We start from the raw sequence: 26,777 nt of genomic DNA, 5'->3' as shown, positions 1-26,777 counted from the left end.
ATGGGTGGTTTAATACGTTGCAGAATTTGCTTTGATTTCTCATTCAGTATAAGAGTACTCTATTTCAAAAGAAGTAAAAGGTATGGATGTTTTCTTGCTTTTGAGAGTATAAAATATATTTTACAACTTTGGATCACATGTTCGTCTATTCCTTTTTATGAAAATTTCAATTTTCAACATTTGGTTCGGTCCCTCAACTTGACCAAGCATAGTCTAAAATTTTTTTTGGCGTATTCAGTTTCAAATAATTCCGGTTGGGAACCTCTCCCACTTCCACTCTGTAGCCTAACGGCGTGAAAGATAGCTTTAAAATGTTTTTAGGAGGGGGAGCTCTCTAATATTTCATCTCTTTTCCTGATATCACCAAAGATACACTATATGACCAAAAGTATTGGGACACTTTCAAAAATTCACATTTTTGCAGATTTCTCGAGAAATAAAAGACCAATTGCTCTGTAGTTTTTCTCACATAAAAGGTACACTCCAGCCGCCATTTTCCAACAAAAATTAAGTCTACTATTCATTTGGGGGACGAACAACAAATTGAGGAAACAAAAAAGGGTTTTTGAACATTTTTCATTGCAAATAGCTGGGAATAAGCTATAAATTTCAGAAATGAGTTAAAAACCTATCTGGAATTTATTTTTATATTTTCGTGAAAGTATCTCTCAAACCCATGGAGATATAAGTATTTCTTTCAAAAATGTAAATTTTTTTTTGACGGTTTTCGGCTCATATCACGCAGAGTTTTTCGTCAAACGTTACTCAACTTTCAGAATATTTCACAGCATATCAGAGAAACATAATAATAAAATTTGAAGTTAAAATATTGAAAATTTAATGAAACATGAACGTTTAAAGCAATTTTTCGCTGCTCATGCGCGAAAGATATAGCAGTTTATTATAACGTTTATAATCAAAAACTCAGATATATCCTACAACTCAAAAAAAAAAAAAAAATCCACCTCAATATCATTAAAATTTAAAAAGTTATCAGCGATGTAATGAGCCGAATTTCTATAATTCTTGGATAGGCGACGAATGGAAGGGGTCGTTCGCAAACTGGCAACACTTTCCTACTATCGTTTCAAATTGATTCATGATAAGAACGGATTATTCGCGAACGATACCTCACGATTCGTCGTCTAGCCAAGAATTATTTAAATTCGGCTCATTAGATCGCTGATAACGTTTTAGATTTTAAAGATATCAAGGTGAAATTTTTTTATAAGATGTAGGATACATCTGGGCTTCCGATTAGAAAGGTTATAAAGTCTATCTTACGCGCATGCGCAGTGAAAAATTAATTGCTTTAAACGTTCATATTTCATTAAATTTTCAATATTTTAACTTCAAATATTATTATTATGTTTCTTTATTATGCTGTCAAATATTCTGAAAGTTTAATAACGTTTGACGGAAAACTCTGCGTGATACAAGCCGAAAATCTGCAAAAAAAAAAATTGCATTTTTGAAAGAAATGCCTATATCTCCTTGGGTATAAGAGATGCTTTCACCAAAATATAAAAATAAATTCTAGATAGGTTTTTAACTTATTTCTGAAATTCATAGCTTATTCCCAGCTATTTACAATGAAAAATAATCAAAACCCATTCTTCTGTTTCATCAATTTGTTGTTCGCCCCCTAAATAAGTAGTAGACTTAATTTTTGTTGGAAAATGGCGGCTGGAATATACCTTTTATGTGGAAAAAAAAATACAGAGCAATTATTTTTTTATTTCTCGAGAAGTCCGTAAAATTGAATTTTTGAAAGTGTCCCAATACTTCTGGTCATATAGTGTAGCTTAGAAATACGTTTTTAGACCTCAATGTTTAAAAACTTCTGGGTTGAACCCCGAACCCTGTCTTTTCCTCTAACGTAGCAAATTTTCCAGGAGAAAACTACTACCCTCTCTTCTAAAGTCTCAACATATAGCCTAAAATTACGTTTTTAAAACTTCAATATCAATTTGCGAAAACATCATTTGAGGCAGTGAGAAGTAAAGGGATGCAAGTAGACTATTTTAAGTTTCGAGTAATACGCTTTAAAGATCAGATCGTAGGTAGGCTTTCATTGAAATTTTTTTTAAAATCATGCTATACAGCAGCACCTACCAGGGGCTACTAGTACAATCTCTTGTCCCAAGATAGAGGAGAGGTTCAACTACCATTTGCACTAGTCATCTCAAAATTTTTAATTTTGCCACTTGCATCCCTTTGCTTCTCACTACCTCATTTGATCCTAGACTATCCTTTATCTCCTAACGTAATCAAAGATAGCTTAAAATACGTTTTTAGGCTTTCAGTGTTGGAATTTTTCCGAGAACGACACTTTAATCATCCCGCACTCCTCATCTAACGTCTCCAATGATTTAAACTGCGTTTGGGAAACTTCAATTTTGAAAAATTTCCGAGGAAGGAAAACCGAGCTCCTGATACATTTTCCTAACGTCCCCAAAGATGGCCCAAAATTTCGCTCATAAAAACTTGCATGGGTGGGAGTGCTCGCTAATCCTTCCTCCTCAAAGATAGCCTAAAATGAACTTTAGCTTTAAGAAAGATTTTGGGAGGGAAACCTCCCACTGCCTCTTTTTGCTCATAACATTATCAATATCAAGCAAAGCCCGAAGTTGGGCGTCAATTACGGCAATTTTCTACGAGAGAGCCGCCCGGTTTCACACCATTTTTGGTGCTATTAGGTTGTTAGGGAATCCTTTAACATTACCAAAGGCAGCCTAGAATAATGTTTTTGAGACTTTAGTGCTGAACAATTTTCAAAGAAAGAAATCAAACCTTCTCCACTCCAGTAAATCACCAAAGATACATTTAAAATTGATTTCAATTAAAAAATATTTCAGTAAGAAACCTCAACGCCCTTCTCCCATCTAACGCCTACAACTGCATTACACATACAATTGCGTTGCCAAAGATGGCCTAAAATTGCATATCTCAGAGCTGAAAATTTGCGAATTGAGTATCCGACCATTCCAGATTTTCTTAACCTCTCCACAAAGTAGCCTAAGCTGCATTTTAAAACTTTGATTTCGAAACATTTCCTTGCAGTGGCCACCGATCCCTAACGTGAACAAAGAAACACTAAAAGAGACTGATTTGAAAAAAATCGGGAGCAAACCAAACCCGCCCTTTCTCTTCACTTTACTAAAAATTGCCTAAACCGTTTTTTTAAGGTAAGTTTAGCAATTTTTTTCCAAGTGTAGGCCTCCCCCACCCTTCTTCTTTTTCTTTTGTATGTACGCAGAAATTAATTATCTCTTTTTGTCTTAAATTAAATTTCTAGTTTTAATTTAAACACCCTTTGCAGTTAAATGCATTAGCTATTTCACAACGAAAGGGCGGCAAATTGAGAAACAGCAAACACTTTAGCTACGCCACTGAAGCCCTGAGGATTCCATGTTTGACTCAGCATCTGCTCTTGTACCCCCAAGGACGGATACAAGGGTGGGGCTATCGTGCCTCCCTTGAGGGAACGTGCACCGGCATTTTTTCTGAATTGTAGTACAAATGCAAATGTCGGCCCTTGTTGATGATGTTAAGAAAAGGAATAGGGTTCGAATCTCCCCCACACCGCCCCAGAAACTTTTCGGAATTGAAGTTTCAAAAAGGGAATTTTTGGCGATGGTAGGATAGGAAGTTTGGAAGCCTCCCCCCTGGGCATTTTGTACAATGTGAGTCATGAAGACGCGATTTTATACACGTCGGGAAATTTTAGGGTAAAGAATGGGTTCAGTGACTAACATCTGGTATTTTTTCGAAACTGAAGTTTCAAAAAAGCGCAATTTTAGCCGACTTTCGGGGGAGGGGGTCGAAACATTCCCCTGGAATTATTGCGAAATTGAAGTTCTAAAATCCAATTTTAGAACACCCCTTTCAACAGAAAAGGAAAGGAGTACCTTAAGAAACCTCGTTGGCTAAATCTGTATATTTTAGTTGTTTTAGATGAAAAACTTTTGTTACCCCCTTTTGCGGCAAACATGGTGAGAGTCTCCTCCCGAAATGCAAATGATGAGGTTATACGTCATACACCGCGAACTGGTTAAAAGTGCGAGTTGCACTATGAGTAAGGTCGTCGTCGCCAGTTCGTTCATGCATCAGTTTATAACGAGTCAATCTCAACAGTACATATTCTTCACACCACAGACTGGGAAGACACCAGGAAAGCAACTTTTCATTTATTATTTGCTAGTGACACCCGCACGGCTTTGCCCAGAATAGAAAAATAAAAGGTCTTTTGGTTCACCTGTACATTTACAAATAATGTGTTGTGAATTTTCTCGCCAATTGGCTTGTACCCATGTTACGGTTCCACGTTATGATAATTTCGTATCTTGCCAATTGGCTTGTGCCCATGTTACGGTTCCACATTATGATAATTTCGTATCTCGCCAATTGGCTTGTGCACCTGTTACGGTTGCACGTTATGATAATTTCGCAATTTAATCGTCCATCTTATGATATTTTTGTTCTTAAAATTGGAATAGAAAAAGAACCACATCGAATTTTCGAAAAATTGCTTCGAGGTGCACACCTTCATGCTACAAACTAACTTTGTGCCAAATTTCATGAAAATCGGCCGAACGGTCTAGGCGCTTTGCGCGTCACAGAGATCCGGATATCCAGACATCCAGAGAGAGAGACTTTCAGCTTTATTATTAGTAGAGATAATATCAAAGGACTATCTTGGCTTTTGTATTTAAAACTTTAATTGAAGGCCATTATACTTAGTCAAAGATTCAATTATTCTCTTCAGTTGTTTGCTGGCCAAGAAGCGGCATTGTAAATATCGTAAATAAAAGAAGAATTTTTTTTATTTAAGATGTCATCTGTCTCAGTTTAAAACTAACCTAAATTGAACGGACAAGCATCGTATACCATATATGGTCCGTGTTTTTTTTTTTTTTTTGAAAATTCAAGTATTAAAACTGCTTTAATCTATTAGTGTGGCAAATATGGTCAAAAAATTACTATTAGCTCAAGCTAAGTTTAATTTACATTTAAAAGAAGTGTGTACATTTGAATCATTGCTAAAAGACTTTATTGCTAAAACAGATACAGATATTTTTCTATACGAAAATTTATTGTCGAAATTAGAAGACACAAAGATATTTTAAATAATGTAATTCTAGAAGTAATGCAAGTTGAAAACGAAGAAGAGACCGATGATTACGAAAAATTTCGTAAAGCTAAGACATCAAAATTCATATCATTAAAAGTCAAATTTAAAGAATACTATCAGATCTTAAACCAACGGAAGAAAGTGCTAATTCAACAGTCAAACGATAGAACCCAAACGTAATTCAAAACTACCGAAATTCAATTTGCCCACATTTGACGGTGATATTCAAAACTGGATAAGCTTTAAGCAAGTTTTTACCTCAGCTATAGGTTCAAACAAAGTATTAAACAATTGTCAAAAATTGAAATATTTAAATGCTGTTGTATCGGGAAACGCACACAGATTAATTAAAGGTTGTTGAAGCAAATTTCGCTCAAGCATGGGAAACACTTTCAAACCGCTATGATAATAAGGGAGAACTCTCATATTCCTTATGCACAAAGATATTCAACTTAGTCGGGTAAAATGTCTTGAAAATTTCTGCATGAAATGATACTGTTGCAATGAATCGGTGCGCAATTTGAATACGTTAGGTTTGAAACTGAACAAATAATCAGAGATTATACTAATACATTTCCTTCAGAAACACCTAGACGAAAACATAAGAAGACAGTGGGAGTTAATTTTAGAAAGTTACGAGTTTCCTTCTTATCAGAAATTCATGCAATTCTTAGAATTAAACGCTAGAATTGTACACTCATCAAAAGATTCTTACGCGAAGGAAGAAAAGTCTAAAGCTCAAACGCTTACTTATACTAACACAACATATAAAGCTGCATTTGCAAAAGCCATTGATTGCACGTACTGCAATTCTAATCATACGATATTTAGATGTTCAAAGTTATCGGGATTGAACTTCCGGGATAAACTAGAATTCGTTAAAAAACGCAAACCATGTTTTAATTGTTTAAGAGAAAATTACGATGTTTACAATTGTAAAGTAACAATGCATTGCAGGGTATGTTCAAGAAATCATCATACTTTACTGCATTTTCAGTCAAATAAATCTAGTACTCATGAAACGGAATTAAACTCTTAAGAATGAAAATTCTAATTCTGACCTGTCACAAACTGTGCAACATGATTCTAATGCGGTATCCCTTTCGGGTGCCAGCAATTCTGAGAAAACACTATTAACCACAGCCATGATTAATGTAAAAGATGTTATGGGTGGTTTTCAGGGCTGTACAGCTCTTATCGACTGTGGGTCCCAAAATTCTCTAATATCGGAAGATTGTTTTCAGCAGTTGGTCATAATTCAGCTACTTGTAATTGCACAGTAAAGGAAATAGGGAATTCAATCACAAGTCAATCAAGTAAAATAGTAAAATTAGAATTCACACCCCATTTCAATTCAAATAAATTCTTTATGGATGCATTGGTTGTTAAAAACCAAACTATGGATTTACCCAACTGCAACATGACTAATGTAAACTAGCCTCGTCTTAAAAATTTAAAACTAGTAGTTCCACATTTCTAGACCAGTAGACGTAATAATCGGTGCTGATGTTCTTCTAGACCCGATAGAAGGTGAACGAATAAAAAACAAACAGAATGCTCCGGGTGCATTTGATTCTAAATTGGGTTGGTTGCTGATGGGAAAAGTTTCGGCATATTCTCCAAAATCTAAAAGTTACAAATTTTAATCATGATGTAAATCAAGAATTGGATTTAACCCTCCAAAAGTTCTGGGAGTTGAATTAAATTCCAAACGAAGACAAGGGCAATTTAAACAGCGAGGAAATTACATGCGTACAATTCTACAAAAACACCACTAAACGGGATATTAGTGGAAAATATACAATAAAGTTACCTTATAAAAAAGAAATTGACTTGGGCGAGTCCAGGACTAAAGCAGTTTCGAGGTTTCTATCTCAAGAAAAGAAATTTGAAAAAGACAAAATTCTTGCTGAACGATACAATGGTTTTATGCGAGAATACATTGCTTTAAATCAAATGGAGCTAGTACCCGAAAATGAAATACTAAATTCTAAATATTTTTACATGCCTCATCATGGTGTTATTTAAGAGCACAACTACTAAACTTAGTAGAATTCGATGCTTCTGCAAAATCGTCAGAAAATATATCCCTAAACGATATTCTACACAAGGGTCCTAAACTTCAGTTAGATTTAAGCTTTATTCTAATGAATTTCAGAACTCATTCAATCGCCCTAACCGCGGATATTGAGAAAATGTTTAGGATGATAACAGTTTCTAAGGAAGATTGTGACTTCCAAAGTTGGCAAACAGATTCAACTAGTGAAATCAAAGATTACAGGTTTTTAACAGTCACATATGGCACTGCATGTGCGCCCTATCTAGCAGTAAAGACTATTCAGCAATTTGCTGCAGATGAAGTCTTTATTTCCTAAAGCCGCGAAAATCGTAGACACAGATTTCTATATGGATGATTTACTTACAGAAGCGGATTCAACATTAGAGACTCAAAATGTTGTTCTTGAAATGAATGAATCAATGAAAAAAGGTGCATTTACTTTGCGTCAGTGGTTATCAAATGACCCGAAGGTAATAGAATTTTTGGCCGAAGACTTAGCGACTATTTATCCTAAAGAATTGGGGGAAGAGCAATCTATTATAAGGTATTGGGTATAGAGTGGGATCCTCTATCACCGATTACTTTAGAATACAAATTAGGCCACCAAGCGAAGTAAATAATAAACGAAAATTACTTTCCAATATCGCTAAAATTTATGATCCACTAGGATTTCTGGCTCCAACGAAATTACTAGCAAAACTTTTAATTCAAGAACTGTGGTCAGAGAAAATAGGCTGGGATGAAAATTTACCAGAACAGATTATGAGCAAATGGCAGAAATTCGCATCGGAACTTAAACTTATGCATTTGAAAGAAATTCAAATTCCGCGAAGTTTTTGAAAAATAAGTGTTCAATTTCAAAATCCGTTGAAATTCATGCATTTTGTGATGCGTCTCAAAAAGCAGTAATTTATTTACGCTTCCGTTTGGAAAACGGTGAAATTAAGTGTCAGTTTTCTAGTAGCGAAAACTAGAATTGCTCCTTTAAAGAAAATTACTTTACCGAAATTAGAACTTTGTTCTGCAGTATTATTGAGCCTCTTGTATAAAAGCATTAAGAATCGACTTTTGATTGTAACAGATTTCGACTACTTTTATACAGACTCGCAAATCGTTTTAGACTGGATAAAATCGGAATCGCATAGATGGAAAGTATTTGTCACAAATCGAGTATCAAAATTTCAAAAACTAACCCCGTTTGAAAATTGGTTTTACGTAAGTAGTGAAGACATCCCAGGGGATTGCGCCAGCAGCGAGTTTCTGCCAACTAAGTTAAAAGAACATAAAATTTGGTGGAAAGATCTAGTTTGTCTTTCTGACCCAAATTTTAGCGTTAATTCAAACGCGTTGTCTTACCCCGTTAATGAATCGGATCAAGAACAAGAAAAATCGGGTAGCGTACTCAGTTGTTTGAAAGTTGGAGGGTCAAATCTATTCATTCAAAATTATTCAAGTTATGTTAAACTAATTAGAATTACGGCTTGGTGTTTGAGGTTCATAAAGAACTGTAAAACTATTGCAGAAGAGCGCAAGTTAGGGTTTTTAACATCTGAAGAAAAATCGGAAGCTATTTCTCGGGTGATTAAAATTGTACAAGATGAAGAATTTAAATTAAAAATATGTAAATTGAAAAAAAAAAAAAAAAACCAATCACTACCTTCAACACATAAACTTTTATCACTCAGTCCTTTTCTTGATGAAAATTTAATTCTAAGAGTTAAGGGCAGACTGAAACATTCAAATTTGCATGAAGATCAAAAACATCAAATTTTGCTTCCAAGAAATCATCATTATTCAAAACTTTTAATCGAGCACTTTCATCAGAAAGCTATGCATGCTGGTGTTCAAACAACTCTATTTTTGATTCGAGAAAATTTTTGGATTATATCAGGTCGGAATGCTGTTAAAAATATTATTCGAAAGTGTATCGTATGCTTAAAAGCTAATTCTTTAAACTCAAGGCAGCTAATGGGAAATTTACCCAAAGAAAAGCCTGCTCGAGCTTTCTCAAAATGTGGATTAGATTTCGCTTGTCCAGTAATTACAAAACCTAATCTTAAGCGGTCAAAAATAACTTTGAAAAGCTATATCGCATTATTCGTGCGCTTTACTGCTAAAGCAATACATCTAGAGGGTGTATCGGATTTATGCACGTGAGCCTCTTTGGCTTTAATTCGCAGATTCATTGAAAGAAGAGGAAAGCCTTTTGATATTTTTAGTGACAACGCTACAAATTTCAAAGGCGCAAGAATTTATTTACATGCTCAAGCTCTCATTTGTTCCTCAGAAGAAGTTCAAAATTATGCCACAGAAGAAAACATAAATTTGCATTTCATCCCTCCCATTACTCCTCACTTTGGGGGATTATGGGAATCCAAAATAGTCTATGAAAAAGCATTTAATTAAGGTGTCTAATTCTGCTATTCTTAATTTCGAAGAACTTTCAACCTTATTGATTCAAATAGAAGCATGTTTAAATAGCAGGCCTTTAACTCCTTTGTTTGCCGACCCGATGGACTTAGAGCCTCTTACACCAGGGCACTTTTTAATAGGTGCACCTATTAAAAACCCCTTTACTACCCCTTCTGCCTTTTCCTGAACAATATTCAGCTCAAACTAATTCTGCTTTTTCTTGCAGATGGAAGGTAGTTCAATCTATTTGTAACAGGTTTTGGCACAGATGGTCTTAAGATTTCCTAACAGAGATGCAAGAGAGAGGCAAGTGGCATAAGCAGGTGACTTCAAACTTCAAAGTGGGTCAACTAGTGCTGCTGCGGGAGGACAACCGGCCACCCCTGCATTGGTGCCTCGCCCGTATAACTTAAGTCTACCCTGGAGATGATGATTTTAGTGAGAGTCGTCGAAGTGAAAACCTCATCAAACGATCAATTACCAAAATAGTGACCTTGCCATATGAAGAATTTAATTTTGCATTGTCATCCAACGCGGGGGAGCATGGAGAGTCTCTGCCCCGAAATGCAAATGATGAGGTTATACGTCATACGCCGCGAGTTGCGCTATGAGTAAGATCGTCGTCGCCAGTTCGTTTATGCATCAGTTTAATCTAAGTCGAGTCAACTGTTTCGAGAAGTTCCAGAGCATTTTTTATGGAATTTTTACTAGGCGACACAAGCTTACCATAAAAGTAAAAATTATTAAGAAGGTTACAGCCTTTTTTCTCAACAAATGTATGTATTAATCGTCGCCTCAAAGAGGTATTTATGTAAATACTGTTTGTTCTGTGGCGGCTGTATAGGACTTCTGATTTAAAAGGAAGCCGATGTGAACCAAACCTTGAGCAAAGTATTAACTCCGAAGTAAAGGGGGTCCGGGGGTTTCTCCCCCGGAAATTTTTCGAAATTTTTAGTCTTGAAAGCGCAGTTTAGACGATCTTTGGTAATGTTAGGATTGAAGAGGTTCTGTGTCGCTCTCTTGTCTATTTTTCGAACTTGTAGCTCTAAGAATGCAGTTTTAGACGATCTTTTTGATGATGTTTGAGTGAGGAGAGATTTGAGTGCCCATATCCCAGGAAATCTTTCTTTATTTGTAATCTTAGAAATGCATTCTAACTGTCTTTCGTAATATTATGCGCGCGGAAACGACTCCCTCCCCACGCCCGTTTTTCGAAATTGAAACGTTCAAAACACAAACATTATGTCCAATAATATTCAGAAGAGGATGGTTCGAGGGTTGTCCGGCGGATTTTTTTCTGCAATTGTAGTTCTAAAAACGGAGTTCAATACGCTCTGTCTGTGATGTGACGTGGAGGAGTGATTCAAGGGCCCGAAACAAGAAAATTTTCTAATTTGCAGTCTTAAAGATGCATTCTACTTGTCTTTGATAATAGTAGGGAAGAAGAGGTTTGGAGCACTCCCTCGGAAATTGTAGCTCTAAAAAAATAAAAGATTAAAAAACTGAAACCCGACTACGGCAAAAAAACCTAAAAGATAAGAAACAAGGTAGGTGCTGTTTAATATCATCGTCCTATTGAATAAAACCAGTAATTTGATAGGTTAGATATTCCTATTTATTTAGTTCTACTGAAATCCTCTGTCACTTTCACATTAATAACATTATAAATTCAATTTAAATGCCGTTGTCGTGCGTTCTCAACTACAGTTCTACTATACCGCACGACTACGGTATTTGAATTGAATTATAATGTTATTAATGCGAAAGTGACAGATGATTTCAATAGAACTAAATAAATAGGAATATCTAACCTATCAAATTACTGGTTTTACTCATTAGGACGATGATATTAAACAGCACCTACCTTGTTTCTTATCTTTTAAGGATTTTTTTTTTTTTTTGCCGTAGTCAGGTTTCAGTTTTTTAATCTTTTATTTTATTTAAATATTTTCCGTTTTAATCTAAGATGGGAAAAAACTAATAGCGTGAGTAATTTACGGTAAGCATTTTATTTTGGTATACAAGAATGGTAAACTTAATTTATTGCTATTACATGAAGCTGATATAAAATTGAAACAGTAAAAAATTGGTTTTATTTAATAAGACTAATAGTAATCAACACCATCAAACTTGTTTTTTACCTTTTGTTCCCTTAGTCGGGTTATTAAACAATTTATTTAAAACTTTTATTTTCACAACAGTTTTTTTTTATTATTTTTTTAAAAGTCCGATTCTGGAAATAAAGCGCTGTCTTTATGACGTTACAAGTGATGTACTTTGGCGCGCTGCCCCATTGCCGTGCTAAATGTTTACGTTTCGCTGTCAACCGCGTTTCCAAGTTATGATAATTTGCGATGCGCGCTAATGGCATCATTGAATGGCATTTCATCGCTTTTGCTGCAATGTGCAGAAGCGTAAAAAATGAATTTCAATCTGCGAACGGATTAAAATAATTGAAAAATATATTAATTTTTTTTTTCAAATTATTTAAAAAATGGCTAAAACCCATGTTTTTAAGCATGCTCTTTCAAAAATTAAAAAAAAAATCCTTTAAAATTTCAGAAACGACCCCATTACCGAAATATTCCCTTTCATCCATTTATTTTGAAATTAACAGACAAAAAGTAAAATTGGAATAAATTAATACTGTTTGGTATTGTATGCGCATATAAAAATTGTACGTTTCCCCCCGATATGCAGTAAACATGAGTAAGAGTAGAAATAAAAATGTTGGAAATAGTTAAATTCATTCAAGTTTTTTTAAATATTCATTTATCAATATGGTCGAATTTCGACCACTGGGCGAACACTAGTCTCCATAATGGGATCGTTTCCAAGATTTTGAAAGTATTTTTTTTCGAAAAGAGCATGCTTAAAAACACAGAATCTGACCATTTTTTAAATAATTTCTTTAAGTTTAATATTTAAAAAAAATTACTTAAATCGGTGCTCTTTCATCGTTGAACGCTTCTGCCGATGACATCACAAATGATGAAATGCCGTTCCGTGTTGCCATTCACGGTCCAAAATATTTAATTCGTATCTTTACTCACGTGTTGGCAACGATATGGTTGATAGCAAGCGCAAAGCGCAATTTTAATTCGCTGCCACCAGGTAGCTATTAGCTCTTGGACTAGTTCTAAATTCTCAACTGTTCGATCCGGTGATGGTGCTGCCATCTATCGGTATATAAAATAATGGAGGCAAGGCACTTAGTATGCAGTCCTCGACATAAATACAGTTGTAGTCAGTTGTGACTCTGAATAGAATAGAATAATTCGCTGCTTGATTATCATAACGTGGAAACGTAGTAGAAAGATGCGGCAAAGTGCATCATTTGTGACGTCATAAAGACCACGCCTTGTTTGAAAATTCGGACATTTAAAAAAATTAATTAAAAAAAAAACAGTTGAGAAAATGAAAGTATTTTCTGGGTTCATGTTATTATTATTATTATTTTTTTATTTTTTTTTTGTTGTTCATTCTATCCATTTCAATGACTAAAAGTAGTACTTTTGACTGAAGGAAACCATCCCATTGCGTAATAGGGCTTTCCGCGATTGCTTACTGCTGCGCAGATGCCAGAGAGCGCCTGAGATCATATGGCTACAGACAGTCGTCATGTAATAACTGGAAAAAATTCCTGACCATATAGCGGGATAGCATTTCATGGCATATTTTTTGACCTCTATTCGAGAGAAAGGGCAAATTTGCTGCCCATCTTATATGTATCACTGTGTAGAACAAATAAAATAGTTTGTGTGTTGTGACTATGTTCAATTCAATTCCCTCCAAAAATTAATTTGATTTATGACAAGTCTAAAAAAGACGGAGCTGGGAAGTTTCGCTTCACCACAGAGTTTTAATGAATAATGTAATTGTACAACAACCTAATCAATGAACACGTCTCATCAGTGGACGACAAAAGATGGTTTTCTAGCCTTTCCCTCTTCGAAGTTGCATAGAAGGATAATACGGCCGTGTGCAGGTAAACGGCAGTATCTGATGAAATGAGTTTTCGAGATATTTGAAGAAACGCGTTTCGGATTCAATACTAACAATATGGAAATATTGGAATTAAACGTCTTTTTCGCGCCTTTTTTACAGTGGAAACCAAATAAGCGAGCTTGTACAGTAAAGATAACGTACAATAGGATGACAAAAACGCAAAAAAATAAAAATGGGAAATTTGCAGTTACTGCCCTTTACCTGCACATAGGCAGGATAGTGGCCCTTTTTTTTAACGCAAGAAAAAACCTTTAAAAAAAAAAAGGTCCTATCCGACACATTTATTTCTTTAAAACTTTTGCAGAAAAGTAGCCTTTTAGCAATGGGGTCGTTTCCAAAATTTTAAAAGTATTTTTTTCTGAAAGAACATGTTTAAAAACATAGGATCTAACCATTTTTTGAATAATTTGTTTAAGTTTAATATTTGAAAAAAAAATTACTTAAATCGTTGCGCTTTCATTGCTTACATTTCTTACCGATGACATCACAAATGATGAAATGCCATTCTGTGTTGCCATTCAGAGAGCAAAATATTTAATTCGCATCTTTACTCAAGTATATTGGCAACGATCTGGTTGATAGCAAGCGTACAGCGCAATTTTAATTCGCTTCCTGATTATCATAACGTGGAAAAGCTGTAGAAAGATGCACCAAAATGCATCATTTGTGACGTCATCAAGACCACGCCTTGTTTGCAAAATCGGACATTTTAAAAAATTAATTAAAAAATATCAGTTGGAAAAATGAAAGAATTTTCTGGATCCATGTTATTTTTTTTTGCTTATTCTATCAATTTCAGTGACTAAAAGTACTACTTTTGACTGAAGGAAACAACCCCATTGCAGCTCAATGAACCATAGCAGGCGATGCAGTATCTGGATAATGGCAGCTGAAAGAGGTAAAACTAACACGGACCCACTTACCCGGCCAATGAGATATCTACCTCTTCCGCCAAAATTGCAGTGTTTGTTACCTTTTTGCCAAGTCTCTTAAATCATCGCAAAGTGAACTGCGAACTAATTCTGCGACATTGCTAAAATTCCAACTTTGCTTCAAACAACAATAAACGTCTATTGCTATTACCAACTTTTCATTCTTGCTATATAAGTTTTTTGGGTTTGTGATTATTTATTGATATACTTTTTAAGCAGTAATTTATGGTGATTTCACATTTAATCAGCATAAAAGTGTAAATAATTTTTTTAAAAAAATATTTACACAGGATGTTTTTATTTCAAGAACTAGAAAATCGTCCGTGATGGTATGACGGATGAAAATAATAAAACTTTTAGAGGCGTTCAGGATATTTTCCAATAAGTGGGTAATTTTACTTTACAGTTGACTTATGTATGTTGTTGAAAAAAAAAAAAAAAAAAATGAAAAATCATATATATCATTTCTGAAAGGTGTTTTTTGTGACAACGCTATAACTTTCTCCCGTGTGAGTTTTACCATATCAAACTTCATAAGTAAGAGATCATTTTAAAAGTATTTTACACCGAAAGCGGTGAAAAATAAACAGTTCAAAATGGGGTTGTTTTGTCGAAAAAACGGATTTATTCTGTTTTTATGATGCACTAGATGCGTCGCCTGGCTTTGCACGGTCTACTTCGAAAATAAAAGTTATGTCAAGTAACGCGTGTCCAACAAACAGGCTTGAACAAGGAAAAAAAAATCTGAAATTTCCGAACAGATCGCGGAAAAATAACCAAAAAGGAAAAATTTTAAATCCTCCTTTTTCAGGAAAAGCTTCAAAACAAAAGCAAGAATTTTGTTTGCTCACAGTCGAGAAAAAAATGGCAACAGATTTTTCTTCTCAATTATTTTATTCACGCTAATTAAAACTGAGTTCGCGACAGACGATGCATTTCCGATTTAATATTGATGTTCCTTTACTTAAATATGCTAACACTTTTCTCCTAGTGATTTTACAGCCTTAGTGTTTTTGAAATCCTAAGGAAGTAAATATACTTCTTGAGTATTTTTCGTCGGCTTTCGAATAAGACTGTAATCAAGACGATCGAATAATTATTTGGGTAGAAAGAGTCAATTAATGCCATTTTCGGGTCCTAAAATTAAAACTTGAAACGGTTTAGTACTTTTTTGGCATTCGAACCCTCCCCCCCTCCCCCTACTCTCCTTCTCGGGTGCCCAAGTACCGCCCTGACAAATTTGGTCGAGATCCGACATAAACTGGATTTGTATAGGGGACATACATGCATTAATATATATTCCCGAAATGAAGACTCATTGGTTCAGTCGAGTACAGCTAATAATACGAAAATTGGGAGTTCAGAACCCCAAAGGCAGAAAAATGTTGAAATATTTTCTTCAGCAGAATTCTGATCCAAATTTCAATGAATATACAATCGAAATTCATTGCAGAGTTCTGAGCCGCAGTTCTGCTGTTTTTAAAACCAGGAAACAAGACATTAATTTTGTCATGATTATCATTTTCGGATCATTATCCCAAACAGTACGGTCATAATTTTGTTTGCATCATTTTACAAATTATTATTTCCTTTAAAAAGCAAAACAATTCTATTACATATTTCAGAACGTGTTTAATCTTAACTGACATTGAATCATTTGTAATAGCTTATTAAATGCAAACGCACATTATTTTAATAGATCGAATACATATTTTTATCAAATGCGCGGTCTTAAAATTAGCTAATCATCGGTGGGGCAAACCTAACCTGGTAGCGTCGTAATGTTGTGACTTGGATCTGTGTAGAATTCGCTATGCTGCCAGGTTAGGTTCGCCACAACTATAGGGGTATGCGCCATCACCCAGGGCTGCAATGACTGTAAGATCTTCTCTGTTTGGTTTGTCTTGATAGGCATACATGTTTATTGATTTAAAAACAAAATAACAGAATTTTTTTAAAATCACTAAGCACTTTTTATAATGTACTCAATAGGACAAAAAACTTTTCTGGGTCAGAAAAGACATTTTGAGTTGAGTGTAAATCAGGAAAATTTTACAGTAAATGGTACCGGGCTAGGTAAACGATTGCAGCTCCAATTAGTTTACCACGTGACTTACGGTAAGACTTACACTCTCGTTTTTCTTCCCTTTCTATATTTATTTCTGTCACATTACAAAGTCTGTAATGTGTGTTTCTGTGAAATTACTGAGTCTTGGGGATTCTCCTGTTAAATTGCAGTCTCCGTAATGTTTCTGGTTTTAGTTCTTTGTAATAGTTTTGTTTTAATTCTCCATATGTAGACTATGTTTTTAATTCACTGTCATTTTATGTGAGACTCCTGATAAATGATTTCCTGTAGATTTTTATGCATTTACACAGGACATTGTTTTAAAACTGTAACAATAACAATTGTGTTGGTGTAGCCATTGCTTGAGGACAGGGCCGGATTTGGAAGTGTGGAGGCACCGGGGCAACGAAGGTATGGAGGTCCCTAATCAAGGTTCGAAAAGATCATCATATTTTCGAAAATATCCGATACTTTGATATGTATCTGAATATTTTGGTATATATGTATATATCTGATATTTTCGAACCAAAAAATTTCCATTCAAGTCATTTCGTCAGATAATTTTCAATTTTTGAGCTTAAGAAGCGAGAAGTTGTAAGGATGACCTGCAAAGTTAACCCTTTTTCGGATTTTGTTTTACTTACTCTATTTCTCCTTAACCTTAACTCATAGGCACAAATAAAAAATTAAATGAATTATATATATATATATATATATATATATATATATATATATATATGCCACTGAAATGCTCGATCAAATAAAAAATTGATAGTAAATGGATACTTGCAATCAGGGCTTTCTGATATATCGATAATAATATTATTTTTGTGCAAGCATTCTTTGTAGAAATACAAAAAAAAAAAAAAAAAAGTCTGGGAGAAAAAGCGTAAAATTTGCTGACCCGTGAAAGTTAGGATATTTTGTAAAAATTTTATTGTGGGGGCCCCTTTGTTGTGGAGACCCCGGGGCAGTAGCCCCGCCTGCCATACCCTAAATTCGGTCCTGCTGCAGGATGGCACCGTGAAAAAGGTCTTTTGCCAAAGTTTAGTGATTTTATATTTTCCTTTCCTGTAGATCCATAACGTAGAATTTCAACTAGTGTTCATTTTTCATGTGGAACGTTTCTAAAAACATTTTCCAATAAAAGTTTCCTTCTCCATACTTTTTTCTACGCAAGTTGAGCACTTTCTAGCACCCTATTATTATAGTGTAGTCAGAATTTACTTTATGTGGAAGAGTCCTTATATGCATATATATTATCATAGTCCTTATTAACATACATAATATCGTACTAGGATGAGAAATAATTGCTAAAACCGACGGTTTTAGAACGAAAATTTGACCTTACTTCCCCCCTTTTTTTGCCCCATTGCACACCATACATAATGTACCTTCCTGGGACAGTTAGAAACAATTTAACTTGTTTTGTCATGTTTCCTAGCAATTTTTGTATTCTACCGAAATTTAGAGCATGATTAATTTTACATAAAAATTTTTTCAGTAAACGATTTTCGGTTAGATTTGAACCTCGCATGCGGCCCATTTGCCGCAAGTTGGAAGTCGTTTCTGTAGAACTACTATAGAACCTCTAAGCTGAGTGTGTATGTTACGATTTTCTTCTACGTTGAACCTCATAATAAAGGATATCAGTTTCCACTTCAGTTTCTATCTTTCAGTATTGCTAAAATAGACATTTTATAAGCTACGGTTTTGAAGCACCTAGGTCCTAGAAGCAAAGCGATGTAAGCGTCAAAATTTGAAATTTGAAGGTAGCAAAAAGTACAAATGGTAGGACGAGAAATTCGCATCTTTTTTGCTGTAGGGCAAGAGATTTGAATAGTAGCCCTGGTAGGTGCTTTTATACAGCATGATTTATAAACAGTTCTCAATGAAAGCCCGCCTATAATTTTCCCACTGAAAGCGTTTTATTCAAAACTTTGCAGAAGCCGAATACATCCGTTTGCTTCTTTCACTACCTCATTTATCTAATCTGACCAGTAAGTTTTTGGTTATAACCCATGGTTTAGTTGCACAATTTACCAGACCCATGTTTTTCTTTTTACTTCCTTTTACAAAAAAGGAAGTATTGTATTCGCGAAAAAAATTTCACTCAAAAATCGACCTTAATTCCATTTTGCTCACCCCCGAATGAATGTTGAGTTTTTTTTTCGACTCGACCACGCGTGGATAAGTGCCTAAGAACGTATACACACGTGAAATATCCATTTCGACGATTCCCGAGGTAGTTACAGCGAGTTTTCTCGTGACATCTGTATGTACGTATGTATGTATGTGCGGATATGCGTATGTGCGTATGTATGTCGCATAACTCAAGAACGGTATGTCCTAGAAAGTTGAAATTTGGTACGTTGACTTCTAGTGGGGTCTAGTTGTGCACCTCTCCTTTTGGTTGCATTCGAGTGTTTCTAAGGGGGTCTTTTGTCCCTTTTTGGGTGGAAATCACTGTTAATTTCGATGTAAACTCAAGTGGTGTTACAATTTGGCGGACACTTGGCGATATATCACCAGTATTTTTGTCGTCAAATTTTTGTCACCAAATTTGGGCGATTTCTTTTTTAAATCTGGTTTCAATTTGGCCACTGTTGGTGATATTTAGAGAGTAAACTATTGAACACAATAAAAGTACCAATAACGGGAAAATGACATTAAATTGGAGCAAAAGGAAGTCATGTGAGGCATCAAATCGTTTCTAATACGTTTTTGAAAAAATTATGCTTGCATCATTTTTAACTACTTTATAACTACAAGAACTTTTAAAAACCATCAGCATAAAATACAATCAGTAAGAATAATAGCTCTAAATTTTAACTTATGGTCACTTTATTTTTTGAAAGTAATGGCTGCAAAAATATTAAAAAAGAAAAAGAAAAGAGATTAATGTTATTGCTTTGTGATAAAAGCATGGTAAAGACACTGCTGTCATGTATAATGAAGCAAGGGTTAATAAAAAACACAATGACATACAATGGGTAACATTTATTTTGAAATACAAGAATACTGTCTTCTACATAAAGTCTAATATGTTTTCCACTTTTTAAGTATAAATAAGTTACATTTTCTTTTCTGCATGTTTGATGATTGCTATTGCAACTACAATGCTAGAGTTTTGTTGCCTATCAAAAACCTAACATTTTGCACTTATTCAAAATAGCCGTCGTAGAAAAAGCAGCAAAATATATGTTATAGAATATTTTTCTTTCATCAATTAGTACATTTACTGTTTTAAAAGCTAAATGCATGTAAAAGACAGGATGATCTTTTTTATTTCATTTCTCAACAGACTTAGCTAGTGATTAATCCTCATTTTGGGAAATGAAAGTCCAGAGGGTTAAATATGAGAAGATGGGAGTTCTGATGCCCGAGTTCTGATAGTCAAATGAAAAGTACTTTTTTTTTAAGCAACAAAGTTCTCAAAATCTTTTTCCTGCTTGAGGACTGAATCCAAGCTTCTCTGATGTAATCAAACTCATTACCGGCCACATGGTCCACGTAAAAGACGAGGGAAATATATTTTAGAACATTATTAGACATGTTTGGTAAAATTATTGTTGTAATATCCAACTCTGGCTTTGATATAACTAAATTCATTTTAACAGATTGTTACTTAGAAATTATGGATTTCTCAAAGACGGTTGTTATTCCTGGTAACAAGTTAAGGGTCGTACAATGAGCGGCAAAACGATCTCTCACATTTAGAGGATGTGCGGATTGCTGAGGGTTGGATTAATGAGGCTGGTCTCATGTTGTTATTTAGCCTTTAATAACTTTTTCAGAAATGTGATGATGGTGTCACTGCCTACAAAAACCAACATGTCTACTTTCGCTTCAGATTTTGAGGTTCAGAATGAGTGCTCAAACTGGATTGTCTCGATTAAAGGGTAAAATAAGCGCCATGACAACAGGATAAAGCCCCACTGCACTGTTAAAAATTCAGGAAGATTTTCTGGTGTTTGTTACTGTAAAATGGCGGACTTACATCATCGCTGATTTTTACGGCAATTTATACCGGAGAAATAAGCCATCCCAGCGCCAATTGGTTGCTGTGGCCTACCGAGGAAACCGTAAAATTTTTCAGTAACATTTGATTTTTACGGTAATAGTCACTGGCAACGTGAATGCCAGTAACAATTACCGTAAATTTTCCGGAAAATTTTTAACAGTGTGCCCTGGCAGCTGAATAAAAAAAAAGGTGAATAAAACATTATCTATTTATCGCCACGTCAAAAAATAAACGGATGACAGTTGAGATTAAATAACTGCCATGAGGCCAATCTCAGTTCCCTTCTCTCAATGCAACACACGCAGTCACCTCTCTAAATGTGAGAAATCTTTATACCGCACTCTGTATTAGGCTCAGTATTCTAAAAAGTCAGTGTTTTGTAAAAAAAGGGATAAGACATGGGTTGGGATCACATATAAATAAAGGAACTTAGATATTTAACATGTTAGAAAATTTGGACAGGAACTTATATGGACAAGGACAATCAATTCACAATTTTAAAGTTAGTAGGAAGGTACGATACACAATTCAATTTTATTTTTAACATTTATTCAATACCTTTGCTACTGTCATGCATGTCATTAAAGAAGCAATAATATATAGTAGAAACTGCGAATGGGTTTTTTAAACTTAGAATTAACAAAGGGAATTCGTCGAAATCAGTAAAGAAATTTATTTTTAAGCATGTTTGCATAGTGTTGATACGAAAGCAAATGCAGCAGATCGTATTCCCTTGATTCTGTTTTCATAAGTCATTAAATAATGAATCGGAAGGAAGACATTTCGTTCAATAAGTCATTTAGTTATCATTGGAAATCAATGACTTTCCACAAATAACTTCATGTCTTTGCGCAATGTACTTCGTTCCAGTATGTTTGAGGAAAATTAAAGGAAAAGTATCACATAACGAAGCTAAGATGGTAAAAAAATAAAAAGTAAAAAGTTTGATTTTCGCATACTTGAAATCAATATAACAATTTCCCATTGGTCAAAAATGAAATGCCATTTTTTTTTTTCGCTCTTAACATGAAGTTGTTTGTGGAAGGCATTTAAACCAGTTCATTTTTTACCATTAGTGTAGAAGTACAATAAAACTGGTTTCGGATGTAAGGAAATTAAAAACATTGAACGACTGTTTGAAGTATACCTTTCATCCAGATCACATCATAACTGAACCTTGAATTGTAAAGGAAAATGGTATTGGTCATAAATGTGTGCGATAATATCATTGAAAATTATTCAAACATGCAAAAAATTGTAGGTATTTTTGATCAACTGGTGTACATATGGCAAATTAAGCGTACAAAATTGCGCGATGTCTGGATGCAAAGATATACGAAAACTGTTCTATATTCGTATTAAATAATAATTATGTGCATTCGACCTTGAAGGGGCTACCAGGGATGTGGTCGTTGCCGTATTTTACTATGAGAATATGTTCTCCTCTGTCTTTCACAAGGTAAGACACGTTGAATATGTTGCGGCCAGTATGCTTTATGTGGGTCTCTTCACACGGTCCTTTGGGTCCATAAAGAGATACAAAGAGGATATTATTTCCTGAAAACAGAAGAGAAGGTAGCTATTACTTTCATACTACAATATTTTACACATTAATGCTTTTTACGCGAGAAATTCTAAGTGCTGTGCCAAACTAAATCAAGTGATAGGCGTGCCGTTATGAACGCCACATTTAAGATTTTTTAAAAATTTCTTAAAAAGGGTGTCCGTCCAATGAATAAACAGTTCATATACGTTTACGAGTGTTTAAAAAAAAAGGCTTTAGAAGTATTTTTTGGATGAGTTGGTAGTAGCAACTTCCTTCTATACAAATCCAGAAAAAAAAAAAGAATTGACTAGAAAGTTTTACAGGTATGCTTAGTTGCGGTACCACTTTTCATTTAAAACCCCAGAAGAAGCTGGAGCAAAGCCATAACATATTTTACATTTTTTAATAACCACACACATCAATAAAAATGTTTTTAATGTACGCGATGGCAATTTTTTATATGTATTACGAATTTCTTAAGATGAAATTGAGCTTAACTGTTCATTTACTGACCATACTACAATACTAAAGTGTTAAATACTTTTACACCATTACAAAAGGATCATATATCGTCACCTCAAAACAACAGTAAACTATCTAATCTCAGCTAAGATTATCTTACTGTTGCTCTGAGGCTACGATATGTCAAATGACCTTAACCGAAAACATTTATTAGAATTAAAAATTTTAAAGCATGTATCATGTCACTGTGTATTTTCTTTTCTTTTAACAATAGCCTTTTGCATGATAACAATATAAGTTTCCCTCCATATTTACAGGAATTTCTTAGCTCCAAAGTTTGGGAATTTCCAGTCAGTTTAACAATAAAAACATCCAAGTCTAAAATTTCAACATTATGTTTAGCGTAATGTACAGTAATTTTCCTATGCTTTTGGAAAATCTGCAACATTAACTCTACAAAACTTGAATTATTGTAAAAAAATGAGTCGTTTTTATACCCACCTGCATCTTGGCAATTGACTTGAAATGAATTCATTTTATGCGTAATTGCTTTCTTGAGCCCGGGTCCTTTACTGGTGATTCTCGCCGGATCTGACCGGAACCTCGGCATTTGGTCTCCTTTGTGCTTTGACTGTTTGACTACGGTTTCAACCACCACGGAAGAAGATTCGTTTGCTCCTGGTTCAGCAACAGCCAAGCCTGCAATAATAATAATAATAAAAATATCAGGGTTTTTAGATTTCAATAACGTGCTCTGTGCTGTTTTTTTTTTTAATTTATATATTTTTTCCTTCCTTTTTTATGTTTGAGTCATTACGTTAGAGCACTTTATTTGAAAATAAACATCCATCATATTCATGTTGAAACGTGCTTGAAACAATGAATGTAAAACTTTCTCTGGTTTTTATACTATAGTATTAAGCTACAAAATAGATAAATAACTAAATAAACGTTAAAAAAGGGGGGGGGGACGACAACAATAACAGCATCTTCAGAAATATTTTTTGATTCTTCATTTTTTATATAAATGTATCTACTACTACTTGCATTCATTTCTTGTTTTATTTTACAGCATTGTAAAATAAAACAAGACCAAACCATTGCATTCATGTTTTCTCGTTTTATTTTACAGCATGGCAGCTAAATAAGAAAAAACACTCCTTTCATCACTATAGCCATGATTTTTTGGATTCTAGGTCCTAAAAATGCGGTATGAAAGTAGACAAATATATTACAAAACATGACAAGTTAGATCAGATTTATGGACCAGTCAAATTTTTGCGCAAACCGACACTGAACCCCTAAACAAGAGGTTAAGAATCCCTCCCCTAAAGGAAGTTGAAATAATTTGTTAAGGTACAAGAACAAAAGAAAAAAAAATTATATATTATTTCGAAAAATTCTCAAAAAATGTGTTTAGTGGTTTTTTTTTTAGAAAGCATTTTTCTCCTATCAAAAAATGTTTTTTGTTCTCTTCTCTTCATTATAAAAATTAAGCCGGTGAACTACGTTTTATGTCCGTCTTTCCATTGAGACTTATTATAAGTTATAGGGCCGTTGTTTAAGTACGTTTTTTTTTATTGAAAAGCATATAGTAGTTGCTTTGCTTTCATTGAGAGTTATCCTTTTAAATCTTTATTATTTTACATTACCTGTACAATGAACTTTGAAAGGACTTCCTGCAATGTGATAGCCATTGTATTTGATTATAACAAAGTAGTCTCCTGGAGCTAAAGGAGTATATCGAACTTCATAACCATCTGCCACTTCTGTACAGTCCATGGACACTTTGGACGGACCTTCGATGTTGACCGCTAGTTGCCCCGATCCAGCGTTACAAGTGTTAATCAAAAAGTCGGTCTTTACACCTGTGAATGAAGAAGTGAATGTCTCAAAGCTAATTGTTTTGTATAAATAACGAAGCATGCTATCATGATTTATGACACAAAATGGGGACACAAACCTGATTTACATTCTTTGAGACCAGCCCCAGTTGCTTGTACTGCTGCTGGATCAGCATCATCGTGCCCGATGACTATTCTGAAAGGGCTCTGGGGGATGTGTGTCCCGTTATGCCTAAGATGAATCTGGTGTATTCCGTTTTCTCGAGGAATGAATCGTAATGCCCACGAATCTAAGAGAATGATAGTCAGGATATTAAAAAAAGTCGGAAAACTGAATTTAACTTATATGAGCTTCGGGTGAACATTTTGTTTTCAGTTTAACATTCAGCAGTTTTGTTTGAGATCATTCAAAACAGATAACATACCTTAAAAGAGACATTTTTACTTACTTTTTGATATCATATGCTTGAAGTGTTCAAGTCGACTAAGTTTTCACGCACAGCGCCTCTTAAACTACTAACCTTAAACTATACCCTCCTACGAGACGAATGTTCCATTCGAAGAGTTATAATAACGTTTTCCATTCCATGAGCTAAATGGCATTAGGCATGAAGATTCATGTTTTTTCGAGAAATATTTTCCTTTATTTATGCTATTTTCAATATTAACTCAATGTTTTGGGAGCTTCATTGCCAGTTGCATACCAATATTTTGTGCCGCAATTGTTTCTCAAAACATGGATGTTAGATTCAAACCTAACAGGGTTGTTGAACTGAAACCACGTGCAAACAGAGGGGTTTTCAGGAATGATCGCACTCAATTCTTGACAAGAGAAGCTCAAATTTGAGCCCTGTGTTTCTCTAACCTCTAAATCAACTCTTTAAGTTTTAGAGACAGCTTCAAACTGTGGTCTAAATTTATTAAAAGTTCCAAAAAGTGCCGAGTGGCCATGAAAGCAAACATTTTTAATAAGCTCACATTTAATTTCTTCAGAATGGGTCTAGTCGAAGAGAGAAAACATTTCATCAATTTTCATTAGGCAAACCAATCAATCAACAGCTAGTTGAAATTACCTTCATCAATGGGCGAGACAAAGCAATCGTCTTCTCCTCCAGAGGGGGCGACTACTTTTCCATCGATGAGGCCTTTCGCTCCGTTCATCTGGATCGTAAAGGCTATGGGCTTGTTTACCTGCAATCCAGCATCGGGAACATGACCCAGCTCAATTTTTCGCGCGTCTCCTACTTCTGGAAGGATGTACACTTTGAAAGGACTGTCAGGAATAGGCTCGTCGTTGAATTTAATACCGATTCGGTATTCCCCTGCAAAATATAGTTTTCAATGTTTTTTAAATAGTGATAGATTTCCAATTACAATTCATTCGCGATATTACAGTGAACATGAAAGTCATGTAGAAAAAAACAATCGCTGGAAGAGTCATTTTAAGAATTCTTCGTCGGAAGAATTTATTGGTTATTATATAGTGGTCTATATAACTTCAGGGAATAAACTTGCATTTCAAAAGGAATAAAAGTTTGTTTTTTTTCTTACTTGTTGTTTGTAGATCAAGAATATGACGAAAAATTATCCGGGAACTAACTTTTTGTAAGAACCTGCTTCCCATGACGAATTGAATAAATCCTGAAGAACTTTTTACTGTAGTTCTTTCTTGAAAATGCTTTTGCACTAATAAATTTCAACAGCTTTAACCATTAAATGGTAAATACATAGATGCTCAAAACATTGCGTTTTTAGGTGGCACATGTTACGTTAAAACGTTTAAAAATGGTTGTCACAACGTTAACAGCCATTTTACAGCGTTTACGAAATGAAGTGTGCTACCTGGATCAGTTCTTTTAAGAAATAAAACATTGAGACATCATAAAAAATAGCTAGCAATCATGAAATTGTAGTGACAAATTGATTTTTAAGCTTGATTATTCGGAAGTCATTATCAATTGATTTACAAAGGCTTATTACCTGGTTCGGTGACTTTATACATAACGTACAGAGCGCCGTCACCAATATCTTTGGCGCTAATTTCTGCTCTCGATGGTCCCTCGACAGACATGCTTAAGACTCCAGGTCCAGCTTCTCTTGTATACAAATTAAATTCGCCTGTAAAAGAGCAATTAAGGTTTCTTATTAACCATGAACTTGATCTTAGATATAATAAGTTTAATAAGTTTATTTCGCTCTCTCCGTCTTACAAGTTGCGCAAGTAGAAAGTTTAATTCCTTTCAGGGAAATAATATTTTTTTAATAATGTAATGTGTTGTTGTTACTTA

At 34.5% G+C, this 26,777-nt stretch overlaps 1 protein-coding gene across 2 annotated transcripts in view; it reads right to left on the bottom strand.

Annotated features, from left to right (window-relative positions):
* LOC129221533 (filamin-A-like) overlaps positions 1-26,777 on the bottom strand; it is a 112,966-nt gene that overhangs the window by 7,661 nt on the left and 78,528 nt on the right. For both annotated transcript variants that reach the window (XM_054856024.1, XM_054856025.1), the window contains exons 10-15: positions 26,470-26,607; positions 25,563-25,811; positions 24,609-24,779; positions 24,298-24,513; positions 23,147-23,344; positions 22,022-22,194 (exon numbers count right to left, since the gene is read on the bottom strand). In XM_054856024.1, coding sequence (XP_054711999.1) covers positions 22,022-22,194; positions 23,147-23,344; positions 24,298-24,513; positions 24,609-24,779; positions 25,563-25,811; positions 26,470-26,607 — 1,145 coding nt within the window. The remainder of the gene's footprint in view (positions 1-22,021; positions 22,195-23,146; positions 23,345-24,297; positions 24,514-24,608; positions 24,780-25,562; positions 25,812-26,469; positions 26,608-26,777) is intronic.

Source organism: Uloborus diversus, chromosome 4 (assembly GCF_026930045.1).
Source record: "Uloborus diversus isolate 005 chromosome 4, Udiv.v.3.1, whole genome shotgun sequence".
Taxonomy (NCBI): Eukaryota; Metazoa; Arthropoda; class Arachnida; order Araneae; family Uloboridae; genus Uloborus; species Uloborus diversus.
This window is presented reverse-complemented; position numbering and strand designations above follow the sequence as displayed.